The sequence below is a fragment of the Hemibagrus wyckioides genome, linkage group LG20, assembly GCF_019097595.1.
Source record: "Hemibagrus wyckioides isolate EC202008001 linkage group LG20, SWU_Hwy_1.0, whole genome shotgun sequence".
NCBI classification, from domain to species: domain Eukaryota; kingdom Metazoa; phylum Chordata; class Actinopteri; order Siluriformes; family Bagridae; genus Hemibagrus; species Hemibagrus wyckioides.
Genome location: NC_080729.1, coordinates 12419221 through 12432396, shown reverse-complemented (window position 1 = coordinate 12432396; position 13176 = coordinate 12419221). Strand labels below are relative to the sequence as shown.

The following is a 13176-nucleotide window of genomic DNA, read 5'->3' as shown; positions in this document are numbered from 1 at the left end:
TATATAAAATGTATATTCAATTCTGCAACAGCTTTTTATTTGTATCAGGATTACATCATGACCAAAAACACATGCACTGAACCCACCCATCGATTCAGCTACTGAAAGTAATTAGACACATTAACATGACTATTGTTCCTCTACTTAACAGATGATTAAAAGGATTACCCACCTCATTTAATTGGATAGGCATTTACTGCAATTGCAATCAATCAGTTTACTTTATTCCCACTGAGGTGTACATGTTTTATGATTTCGCAATTGAGCTCTCACTCTGGTTATTAACAGATTATGAGACTGAATGTATTATAAACCTAACCTGGTTCTCGTTTTTGCTCTGTTTAGATGGAGTTTATTTTCAAACCCACTTGAGCTGTTTTGAAACCTAGGATCACTTTTTAGTTTTGGGAAAAACTATATACATCATGACAAGAGAAAATAATGATCCAAAAATTCACAGCTCGGAGGCATGCATTGTGTCTAAGCATAAGGCCAGACGAAATATAGCTTATGGGCAACTAGCAGACAAATTCAGCAAATGAACAGAAAACAATTAATCTAGAGATGCAAAACAAAAACAATTCTCATTATAGAAAGAAAGAAAGAAAGAAAGAAAGAAAGAAAGAAAGAAAGAAAGAAAGAAAGAAAGAAAGAAAGAAAGAAAGAAACAGTAAAATCCAGACAGTGTACTTCTAACCAGAAGCCAGTGTCTGAGGCAAGTATGAGATGGTGTAGTCTACTGAAAGTGTGATTTAGTTGAAGTAGTTGAAACAGCGCTTTTGAAATGATATACGTTACTTGATAAAAGTCTGAGTAGCTGCACTTGCTTTTTATCTTAGATGTCAATCAATATTTTGCCATCTCTCTCTCTCCCTCCCTCTCTTTCTCTCTCTCTCTCACAGGAAACGGGCTTACAGTAAGGAGGCAGTGTACAGTGACAAGCTTCAGCACTACAGTACAGGCAGGGGTGAGGATTATTACATTTCTCCATCAGTGCACACAAAAGACACCCTTCATTCCTCAGTCCCTTTCCCTCCACTTCCACATGGCTGTGATGGACAGGTTTCAGTTATAATCACCATCTCACGAACCAGACACTGACAGCCGCACCGCTTTCTCTGAAGGGAATAAGGGGGAAAAAAGGAAAGAACATGCACAGGATGAGGGCCAGGAAGTATGTAGTGATATGAAGCAGAAGAGTGGAGAAAGGGATTATTTAAGGGTTGTGTGTTTGTAAGAAAGTGAAACTGAAAATCTTTTGACATGCACAAATTTTGGCTTCAAAAAACACACCACAACCTCAGCTTGCATTAAATACAGAGTAGTTTTTGTACATTATTTTTTTTGGTGGACCGTCAGGGCCAGCAAGGCCTTCTCTGCTGGCCTAAACAGCAGTGATCTGAATCACTGACTTGCATTATATGTTTAATATATATATATATTTAATAATATATATATAAATATTTAATATATATTTTTTCATAAATGTGTATTAAATTATTCCCAATAGTTTATTCTCTACATTTCATAGCTTTTCTCTCGGTTACGCTGCTTCCAGTAGTGTATATTTATGATAAGAGTATTTATCCAATCATATTTCAGCAAGTGGCTGACATCATGTGTTGCCCCGCCTAAGGCCTTCAGAATCAATAGTGCAGGCAGCCATAGCTTAAAATAAGTGTTATTATAAATTAAAGTTAAATTATTACATTCGAGTTGGCGTCACTGGGGCCATCTAGCTGGCATACGATTACGTCAGCAATTTCCCATCCTTTGATTGGATAATTGGAGTAGTCAGCGACCCACCCATATACATTGTTTCTATATTCGCTGCGTCTCATTTCAGATGCTGCGTCCTCCGGAGATTGCAGTTTGCTGCATACGGCATCAAGAATGTCTTTTTTGAGAAAAGTAACCGTAATAAAATGGACTATTCCTTGTGAGGTGTGAAATATTGTATTATAGATTAGTATCTATAAATAAATAAATAAATAAAATAAAATAAAATAAAGGTTTGACTAACAGGGTAGGATGGTAAACTTATTGCAGCATTCCACTGTATTGCATAGATGTTATAACATTTGAGTACTCACACACTTGTCCTCTGATCCTCGCCCTGCGACGCCGCGGTCTGCAGATTGAAGAACGCGCTGAAAGACGGGGAAGAGCCGAGGTCTGCCTCCGTTTTCATATGAAATTTAAAGGGGACTGAGGCCATAACCAATTTGTGTACAGTTTATGGAGAATCGCAGAATTTTAGGAGGGCTGAGTAGAAAATGGCCTAGCGACGCCCATGGTGGCGTCATAATGATGGTATAGAGGAGGATTAATTCAGGAAGGACACCAGTGAAGGCCTAGGTGTGAAATGCATGGCCCACCACTGCTTTTTACCCATTTCACCCTTTATTATGTTTACTCGTGTTTTGCCCCGTTCAAGTTGGGGGACAGTTGTACACACTACAGTTTAGTGATGCAATTAATCTTACGACACATGTCAAGAAACCCCCAGAGGAAGCTCCACACACAGGACAGAGGCAGGAATTGAACCCAAACTTGCTAGCCATAAAGATACCATGTCATCCCTTTATTCACATAATTTATTTAAATCCATTTTTAAATTTTAACCCCTGCTACATTTTGCTTAGGTGCTTTCACCACAGATTTTAGCCTTATCCTCATTTGCTCACATTGCATTTACATTTCACCCAAATTCACTCAAATCAAACAAGGCTAAATGGAACCAAAAAACCCATGGTATGTCTTGTGTATGAACTCCATTTTGCAATTTTGCTGACAACTAGAAATAAAAAAAGGTGGTGGTGTACACCAGAAACTACTGGCACCAGAACATTGCACCCATATTTCGTTCTCCCCCAGACTGTTGCCATAAATTTTGAAACACTAGAATGTCTTTGTATGCTGTAGTATTACAATTTTTCTTCACTGTGTAGAACCCAAACCTGTTCCAGCGTGACACTGCCCTTATGCACAAAACAAGCTCTTTATTGTGGCTAGACATTGTTGCAATCATACTGTCCCTGTGGAACTGCAGTAACCCAGTTCTCGGAATACAGTCAAGGTGCCTAGACATTGGGGCCACATATGTATACTTGTACACTTGGGTGCTTTAAAGAGCTTATGGTTTTACAGCACAGTTGTATAAATCTGAGGCTGAGGTCCATGGTAGAAGATGTCCCTGTTTTGACAGCTGTGTGCTGTGTAGTCAAAATGCCTATTCAGTGTGTTGTGCACTTTCATGGCCTCACAATAACACTGGTGATCTTTCTGTCACTTTGGCTATTTCTGGTACTGATGCACCCACAGAGAGAGAGAGAGAGAGAGAGAGAGAGAGAGAGAGCATGCTGGAAAAAATATTAGAGGTCAGAGCTTGGCCTGACTGATACTGTCCCAGATGGACACCTCACACACACACACATACACACACACACACACACACACATTCTTAAATGTAAATGGATGATGATTTGTATGAGCACTTTCTTTAGCACTCCAGATGTTGCAGGTTGACAGGTCTTCACAGACAGTGCATTTGGGCAAAACAACAGACTGTGAGCTGCAACACCATCAGTCCTGCTAGTTATGCACACTTCATCAGATTCTTAAAACACACACACACACATGAGCAACTGAAACACTTACCAGCTCTGTAATAATTTCACTTCCTTATTTTGTATCCACACACTTATCTTGCTAAAATACTAAAGTCAAGCTAATCATTCAACTAGAACTTATTCAAGGGTAAAAAAAAAAAACAAAAAAAAAAACCTTTCCATCAGATCTAATGTATGCCCTTGGCAATAGAGGAACTTAAATTGAAATTAATGTGGAGGGGAAATGAACATCTGTAATAAAATGGAAATAAGATTCCTTGTAAAATATTGATTTAAAGCCATCGTCTGCTGGTCTCAGTGTGATGGTTGGTAATGTAGAATACCCATAATGCACTTTTGCTCCATAAGGAATGACAGTTTAATAACTGGAAATATAGTCTCACGGTGTACCTGGGAAAGCGGGGTGGAATATCCAATTTAAATGGCATTTATGAACTCAGCCATATTCCACACAGAACATGGAATTAATAATTCTAAACTGATTTTAGTTTATACAAAAATCCTTAGGGTCACATATAAGCTCTCTGGTAACTTTATAGTAAAATGATACCACTTTATCTAGCTTAGCCGAGAATATTAAGAAACATTACATTGCGTCACTCATATCTGATAAAAACAATGTTACCTGTTTTATCAATGCTTTTTTTTAAAAAATGCCTTTCACGTCTCATGAGCGAAATGCAGAATTAACAGACAAATATGGAAACTAAACAAAATGTTTTAGATTAAAGAAAAGAAAGGTTATGAGGAGGAAAATGAATATTAGGGTTCCTATTTCACACTTGGAATAGTGGAAAATCCTGGGTTATCTTGTTTCACATTGCTCATTCTCTACCTAGGGTTAACAAATAATTCTACATAATAATCAAACATTTCACACTGTACATTCCTAAACCCTGAGTTAATGTTCTTATTTGTATATTTGCTGTGTCATGAACTGTGAATAGATAAATACAGCACATGGCCTCTTTAAATAATGGCTTATCTCCCTCTGTTGAATCAGATCTGTTGTTCTGCACCCAAGCATGTATTATCTTTCTTTTTTTTTTGGACTTATTAATTTTGTCAAGTAGTTGACCATGCATTTATATCCATTTTTCAGTGTCACATATTTGCCCCTCACCATGGCACACACTGTTCAGCATTTTGCTGCCTGATGCAACCTAAACATTTTTTATTAATTGTTGCTGCGTCCTGGTTTTCATGGGATACAAGGCATGCACTGTTCAATTTCTGATTGGGTCCTTGTTGCTAAGTATCTAGCCATAATTATCTAACACAAAATCTTTTCTCACTGTACATGTTTGGCACCAAAATGTTGGATTAATGCCCTGAGTAAAAAGTAATGTTAATCCCACTTCTAAATTAGAAGCGAGAAATGTTCCTCTCTCCACGTTTTAAAGCAGGGTTTAGAATTTGTAACCCAGGGTTTAGCACAGTTTGACAAACGGTTTATATTTAAGCAAATTTGTGAAATTATGTTAATTACTTTGTACGAAAGGGGCTTATCCATCTTACTGATGCTTGTGTTCAGATGACACTCAGATGGATTTGATCAAACATGAATTGGCAGGATTTAGACATTAAGTCAAAAGAAAGGAATATATTTCTATATTTCACTCGTTATGCTGATAACATACTTAGAAATAGAAATAATTGTTAGAAATTAGAAAATAAATTGCAAACTGAAGCATTTTTACAAGTAGTCTCAGTGTACTATTTCTGTTCTATTTCTTATTAGAAATAGAAATAAGTGCTATATTAAATTAGAAAATAAATTGCAAACTGAAGCATTTTTGCAAGTAGTCAGTCTTTGCTCAGTCTTTTGGACTCCACTGTATACTGAATGAAGCAACCAAAAAAAGAGGACTATGCAGTAATTAAAAACCCTGAAACGATTGCAAGGGCAAGCGATGGATGAGCAAACAGCCATAAATTAGGCAAATCCAAATTGACAGAGGACAAGATCAAGGTCAGGTATGCAAAAACAGCTCAGTAAAATTGCAGACAAGGTACAGGAGCAAGACACATCATAAATATAGGAATGAACACCATTCTTTCAAAAGATATTCCTTCTATTTATGATTTGATGATAGTGGTGGAAAGCGCTTTCTAACACACCAGTCAGAAATCTCACATACAGAGTTCACTAGGGTTGAGATCTGCTGAAGGTGATGGCAATAGCATATAATTTACATGGTTTTCATCCTCAGTAAACACTTCAGTGCCTTTAGAAGTGAAGCAGGGTCATCCAGCAGACTACTCCCATCAGAACAGAAATGTTTCATCATATAGTAAAGGCAATCAGACAGAATATCTTTGTATTGATTGGCAGTGACTCTTCCTGGCAAGAAAACCCACAATATAACACAGCTCCTTCAGTTTAGCCTGTATTGTTCTGTTGATATACACAACATGCACTTGTCAAGAATATGTTGACTAGTCTGACCATAATTTTTTTTCCCCCTCACATCTCTGTAGTGATCACCAGTGCTTGTGATTTTTGTACCACTGTCTCTCAATTGTGCATTTGTCTTTGTAATGTGTGCCATATGTACTACAGCCCAGCCACTCACTAAGTAGTTCTGAGCTTTCAGCCACAATTTCCAACCGTGTTTACTGCCATTGTTTCCGCACAAAATTTAAATGTACACATTAAAGTAAGTGTTTCTTTTAAAATACAGCCAGTAGAACCGTCTTTATCAATAAAGCAACTGCCATCAGTGCATCAGTAATAAGTCATAGAAGTCACTTAGATCTTTTCATCTTCACAATCTAAAATCAAGGGTTAACTGATTTTCAGCATTTTTATACATACCATTGGAAGCTATCTGCTTGATTGTAGCAGACAGGGCACCTGGCTGGAAGAATCTACACTGTTTATGATTCTCAGCTTATTAATTCAGGCTTTTGCTTTAATTTTGTAAAGTACTCATATGTATTTAATTTCCTTAATGTCTGCGTACAGCATAACAAATTTTGTTTTATTATTGTTATTATTATTATTATTATTATTATTATTATTATTAATAATAATATTATTGTTATTCATACCATATTTCTAAAATAACACAGCATCATTAATTAATTAAAACATTAAACATTAAAACTAGGGATGTTAACAATTGCAGATGAACTATTAGCCAAGAAATTACAGATTGTTCTCTCCAGGTAAGATAGTACTAATGGGGGTACTAATGGGTTGTGAGTGAGAAATGTTTTACACATGAATAATGTAATATTCTATTTAGGCCAATGTTTAATCTTTGTCTATTGGATTGAAAGCAAGCTGATGGGAATAATCAGCCTAAGACATGACTTGGAGATAGAATATAGCTTATTTTCTTATTCTGTTGACCGAATTTATTTAATTTGTAACTAAGTAACATTCATTAGTTAGCATTACATTTAAGCTAAATTAGCCAATGTTGGTTTCCATTAACTATAATTTACATTAACAGAATCTTTTATTTAGGTTGGATTGTAGATCAGTGAGAATTTGGCATTCTGTTAATGATGTTACTTGCAATTTAGCTTATAGCACTATTCATGTAAAATATGGCCGCTGATTTATTTTAACATGGACTTAAAATGCCAGGCTGCATTTCATATTTGTTATGTATAACACAGTATGTGCCATTTGACGTATTTGTACCAATGAGACAGTAAAATATCAAGTTAAAAAGCAATTGCAAATGAAACAAAACAAGTAGTATCTCTTAAAGGAGTGCAGAAATTGGTAGCCTGGGCACCTTGGACAAGTAGATCCTATCTGCTATACGAAGCCTATCAGCTGTTTATTCACGGTTGCCTATGTGAACAAACAGGTTTAGGAAGCTGTGGATATAATTATCACCCATGGTTTTTGCTTATTTTTTAAATATATATTAAAAAAAGTTTTGCTTGTTTTTTTGTTGTTGTTTTTTCATCAAACATCTCATCAAAGAACAAGAGAAACAACTCTACAGTAACAGTTAACAAATCATCATTCAGTAATACCTGAATTAGTATTTACTTCAACATGAACTAATGATAAGTTAAGGCATGTACTAATCACAGACTAATGAAGATGTATCCTTAATTATGAAATGAGTCCTAAGAATTCATGCATGAATAACAACCACTTTAAAACCGTGTTAGAGCACGGTTGTTAGTTAATGTATTAATTAACTTGTAGGTGTAAACTCAAACAAACATGCTCTAAAAGTTCAGAGAATAATTTTATAGAACACTGGTTTTAAATGTTAATACTGTAGATAATAGCATCTGCTAAATGAATAAATGTTTCTGTATTAATGTCACCCTTGTGGGCCATCCAATGATGTTTGTCTACATAGCTGCATATGACAAATTATATAAACAATTCGAAATAATGGATGTTTAAGTCATATTCATTCTTTCAGAGCAGGTTTGATGTAGTTTACTCTTCAAATATGTACTGACATTAAAGGTGGTTATTATCCCATGAATTCATAAGGCCCACATATTAGGGAAAAGGTTAGCTCTACATTAGTTTGTAATTAGTATACACCTTAACTCATTATTAGTTCATATTTATGTTTAAGTATTAATTCAGATATTAGTATGTGAATATTCATGTACTGTTAATATCCAGTGTTACCACTCTATTCCTAACTGATATGCTTGCTTGAAATATAAACTGATTTGTATATTTCTCAGTGATACAAAACACCTTAATGATGTGGTGCACTCTTCCAAATCCCACCGTCTGCTACACAATGTACATGAACTGAGGGCAAGGTCTGGCTGTTGGTTAGCGGTATTGTTAGGCTTTAATTAGCTTGAACAGGTCGTAGACATAGATATGTGGCCATAATACAGTGAACATAATACAGTTCAGTGAAGCACAAAAACTGTTATATAACTCAAATGTTGGCACAACACACACTCACCTTCCATTTAAACAACTAATTGAACTGAAGATAGTAGTCACACTGAAATATCATACTACACTATGTGTGATGAAAGAACACCACAAATCTAGCCTGAATGTATCATCTTTCTGGCATTTTGTAGCCATAATGCTTTTATACAAGAAATATTATTAGTAGAGGACAAAGACTGTGAGGGGCATGGTGGCTTAGTGGTTAATTTGCTTGCCTCACACCTCTGGGGGTTGGGGGGGTCTGATTTCTACCTTCACCCTTTGTGTGGAATTTAATTGTTCTCATAATGCTTAGGCAGTTTCTTCCCCCAATCCAAAGACATGCGTTGTATGTTGATTGGCTTCTCCAAATTGTCCAAAGTGTGTGCATGATTGTGCCTGCGATGAGTTGGCACCCCATCTAGGGTGTCCCCTGCCTTGCACCCCAAGTCCCCAGGCATGGGCTCCTGTGACTCTGTGTAGGAGAGCTATAGAACTATAGAAAATGGATGGATATGAAGAATATGGCTATATAAAGTTGCCAGTCTCAGCAATTAAAATATTCTCTTATGCATTGTCTGCATTAATGCACATAATTAGCTTCTCATACTTTTGAGTTAAATTACATTAGTGGGAATTTTTTAGCCTAGTTAATCGGGCTTCTGGGTAATCACAACACAGCACTAGGTGAGTCCTGATGAATTTATGATTTATTCATTACTATCATGAAACAGATATTCAGAATCAGTTATATATCACAAATATTTCACAGATTTCAAATACACTGTCATTTGAAGCAAACCATATTGCATTCAATCAGCATTTAAATCTTTACATTCTGAAAAGAAAAAATCCACATGATTTTGGAAAAAATAACACCTGACAGCCACTTTTGGGTTCCCAGGGGAACAGTCTAAGTAGTAGTCATTTCTTTTTTTTACGTAATATTGCTTTCTATTCTTGTGTCTCTATTTCTGTGTCTTGTGAGGCTAGCAGGTTATAACACAGCACAGAAGTTGTGACCAGATAAGAATTAAATATTAATGCACATATGTATATTTCCATCTCTCATTCAGAAGCCAGATGAAAATGAAAAATTCTACCTGAGGAATAAACTGATTGCCGCTTTAATTATCAGTCGATACAGATCCCAAGCCACCAGTGTTATGCGGATTTGTTTATATGTGTTCTGCATCAGAATTGCAGTCAACAGCAATCACATTTGTTGTTAATGCTCCAAAGGCTTAGTTTTGGTATTAAATAGACATGGTGAATGTGCTATTTTCTTATGCTTTGTGTTTCTCAAACTCCTTTCATGCTATGTAAGATGGAAAGGAGAATATGTAACTTGAGATAATGTAATCTTGGTGCCCTTCATAAATGCAGGGAAAGTGATTACCCTGATATCTCTTCAGAATGGTAGTGGGAGAGTGTAGCCTGATTTCATAAGAGACTAAAAAGAGTGTGTAGTTTTGGATGTTATTTTAAGATGGCACAGTGTTTGTAGTCGTGGATTGCCTCATAACAGGGTACACTCAAAGGTTCCTCAAGGTTGAACTTCTGTTCTAATAAGGGGTTGTGATGAGGAAATATTACAATACAAGGAACCTTTAGGAGTTCTAAAATACCAACAAAAGAAATGCCTAGGTTTATAGCTAGCCACCCATCCATCCATCCAGCCAGCCAGCCAGCCAGCCATCCATCTAATGAATCAGTTAACCTAAACAGGGTTGCAGGAACCCTAGAGCCTATGCCAGGGGACTCTCCGCATAACATGGGGCACCAGTCCCAGTCCATCTCAGGGCAGGAAGACCCCAACCCACCAACATTTACACAGTATGAACAATTGCCAGTCAGATGCCAGTCAGCCTCTAGTTTTATAGAGAGGATACTCCTGAAACATATCAATATTATTATTATTATTATTATTATTATTATTATTATTATTATTATTATTATTATTATTATTATTATTATTATTATTATTATTATTATTATTATTGAATGAGCTGTGGGTATAAAAAGGATCAGAAGTGAATTACTGGACTTTAATATTATGATTTGTATTAGAGTTGCAAATACTGAATGAGTTTCTGTTATATAAAATTAATCAAAACCTTTATTTATAAAGCATGTTTGCTATACAATCAAATAATTATAAAAATGACCTTTGATTGGAATAGAGAAAATCCTCCGATGTGACCATTAGGCTTTTTTAAATGCTATAGAATAAAAATTGGCTTTTAAAAGTGGTAATGGAAGCTGCAGACCTAATGTGGATGGGGAGGCTGTGTCAGTGTGTGTGTGAAGCAACTGAGAAAGCCCCAACTCCCTTAGACTGAAAGCCTGAACTTTGGAAGTTAAGAATTTACAGGTTTGTTGAACTTCAGACCAATCAGATTCAAGAATTAAACAGTGCTAAGGTCTAAATAATCATGATTATTCAGACGTTGAAGGTGTAGTTGGAGTTGGATAGTAAAGAATTAAAATACCATATATTAACACCATGTATATGGCGACATGGATTGGAACATAAGTTTTTCTTGACATTGAAACCATCTTGTTTGTTGTTATTTGGCTCTATTTAAGTCTGATCTTTCCACCAATTATAAACAGTAGTCCTGCTCCTAGACATCAACACTTTAACTTTAATAAAACAGTAGCTATGCCATGCAGCCATAAAAGAAAAAATACAAAGTTTTATGATTTCTGATTTTCTTCCATTCTCATATCACTTAACACCCATAACACTTAAATCCTTAAGACAGGTGACCCTTAACATACTGTTCTTCCACCTGTCTAGCCTTTAGATGGAATATTAAATGAGAGTAGCACGGATACACACAGGCACACATGTGAATGGTAATGATAGTACACCCAGCTGCAGACATTTCAGGCATAAAGAGCAGTTTGGTAGAGTGTTGGCTTTATCTGTTTACCAGGTCCTGTGGGGCAGAGCTGCACAGGAAAATTGGATTTGACACTATCAAAACGCAGAGAGAGGGAGTGTAAGAAAGGGAGAGGGAGAGGGGGAGAGAGTGGAGGAGAGAAATGTCAGGAGAGAAATGAGAGCAATGCTGGCTGAATTTTCAGTTAGCCACAGTCTAGCCTCATTGCCACCATCTGGTGCATCCAGTGTTTACACTGATGGTCTACACTGAGTTATCAGTTTATTAGGTATGGTATAGGTGTTTTCGTGCACTTTTTTTTGCTGTATGACAGCCATTTGCATAGAGGATTCTGTATATTTAAGATGTGTTGGGGTGGGGTGTTTTCAAACCTGAGATAACTCAACTGAATTACGGGGCTGTTATGATTTAAGGTTTGCTTCAATTAGACTTCATTTTACTGTTGTGACAATTATTCTTTTAGTAAATGTCACAGCACTCTTTAGACCTTTGAGTCACTCATCCAAACGGTTCCACACTCTAGATGTTTTGCAATTGCAGTCATTTTTTGCAGTCAGTTTTTGCAAACATGAGCTTATTTTCTGTTCAATCAGTGATGCAACATGGAAAAGTCTCTAAATCCTTTGGGATTAAATGACATATAGACTAGATCAAGCTTCCTCAGAATAATCATAACTATTTCTTTTTATATTTGTAGGAAAATTCAATTACATACAGTTATTCAAGTAGCCTTCTGTATGTTTGGGAAAATTAAACATACCTGAAAAAATTAAATGGAAATGTTAATAAATTAGCTAAGATGGAACCTTAGTATAAGTGATAAAGTGATCAAAGTGAATGTGTTTAGCTTGTTCTGTTTTAATTATTTTTCCTTTTTCCTAAAAAACAGACTATAACATTATTTTACCTAACATTCTTCCTTTACTCACATATATTCATACTTTTTTATTCAATCTATATACTGGAGTTAGTTAATTGTTTTGTGATCTAAATCAGTGTTTTTCAAACCAGTCCTCAGGGCCCCTTCAATCCATGTTTTTGTTTAGTCCCAGTTCTGAGTGCATTTGAATTGGCTTTTCTCTTTTCTTTGCTGTTCATGGTTGCTTGATTCAAGATTGTGAAGAAACCAACCTGGGGATCTGGGTAGTCCTATGGACTATGGTTGGGAAACACTGATCTATAATATTTGTCTCAGCTTAAGAGTTTAAATGAATTAAATGAAGAACAAAAACATCTGCAATAGAGAAGCATTAAATGAAGTACAAGGTGGCTGACTGAAAGAGTCTGGGTGTCTCTGTGATATGCCAGTGATGTATGGACTTCTGAACTGTTCTAGAACTTTCTTTGAGACCAGATCTCTCTAATTGCCACTCCCCCATGGGCTGCCCAACCCTGCCAGGATCACCAGGGATGAAGATCTACATCGATCCGTTCACCTACGAGGATCCCAATGAGGCTGTGCGTGAATTCGCCAAGGAGATTGACGTCTCCACTGTCAAAATTGAGGAAGTCATTGGAGCAGGTGAGTTGATCACTTTGTCTGTATAGAAATAGATGCAGTCCAATTTGAAGGGATAAAGCCTTTTTTACATTTTAGTTCTGTTTGATTAGATTAACTTTTTAAGACCCTCAGCACACTTTAATTATATAACAAACTATGTGATCACATGTACTCCATGCCAGAGTATACAATAAAGCTTCTCTATTTATAGACCTGCTATTAATGAAAATAAGTGATCCAGGATTGCGT

General features: G+C 36.1%; 1 protein-coding gene across 3 annotated transcripts in view; it reads left to right on the top strand.

The window, feature by feature from the left end:
• LOC131371026 (ephrin type-B receptor 1-B) overlaps positions 1-13176 on the top strand; it is a 315677-nt gene that overhangs the window by 264653 nt on the left and 37848 nt on the right. For 2 of the 3 annotated variants that reach the window (XM_058418733.1, XM_058418731.1), the window contains 2 exons: positions 903-967; positions 12763-12948. In XM_058418733.1, the coding sequence (XP_058274716.1) occupies positions 903-967; positions 12763-12948 (251 nt within the window). The remainder of the gene's footprint in view (positions 1-902; positions 968-12762; positions 12949-13176) is intronic. The other variant, XM_058418732.1, reaches the window with a different exon arrangement.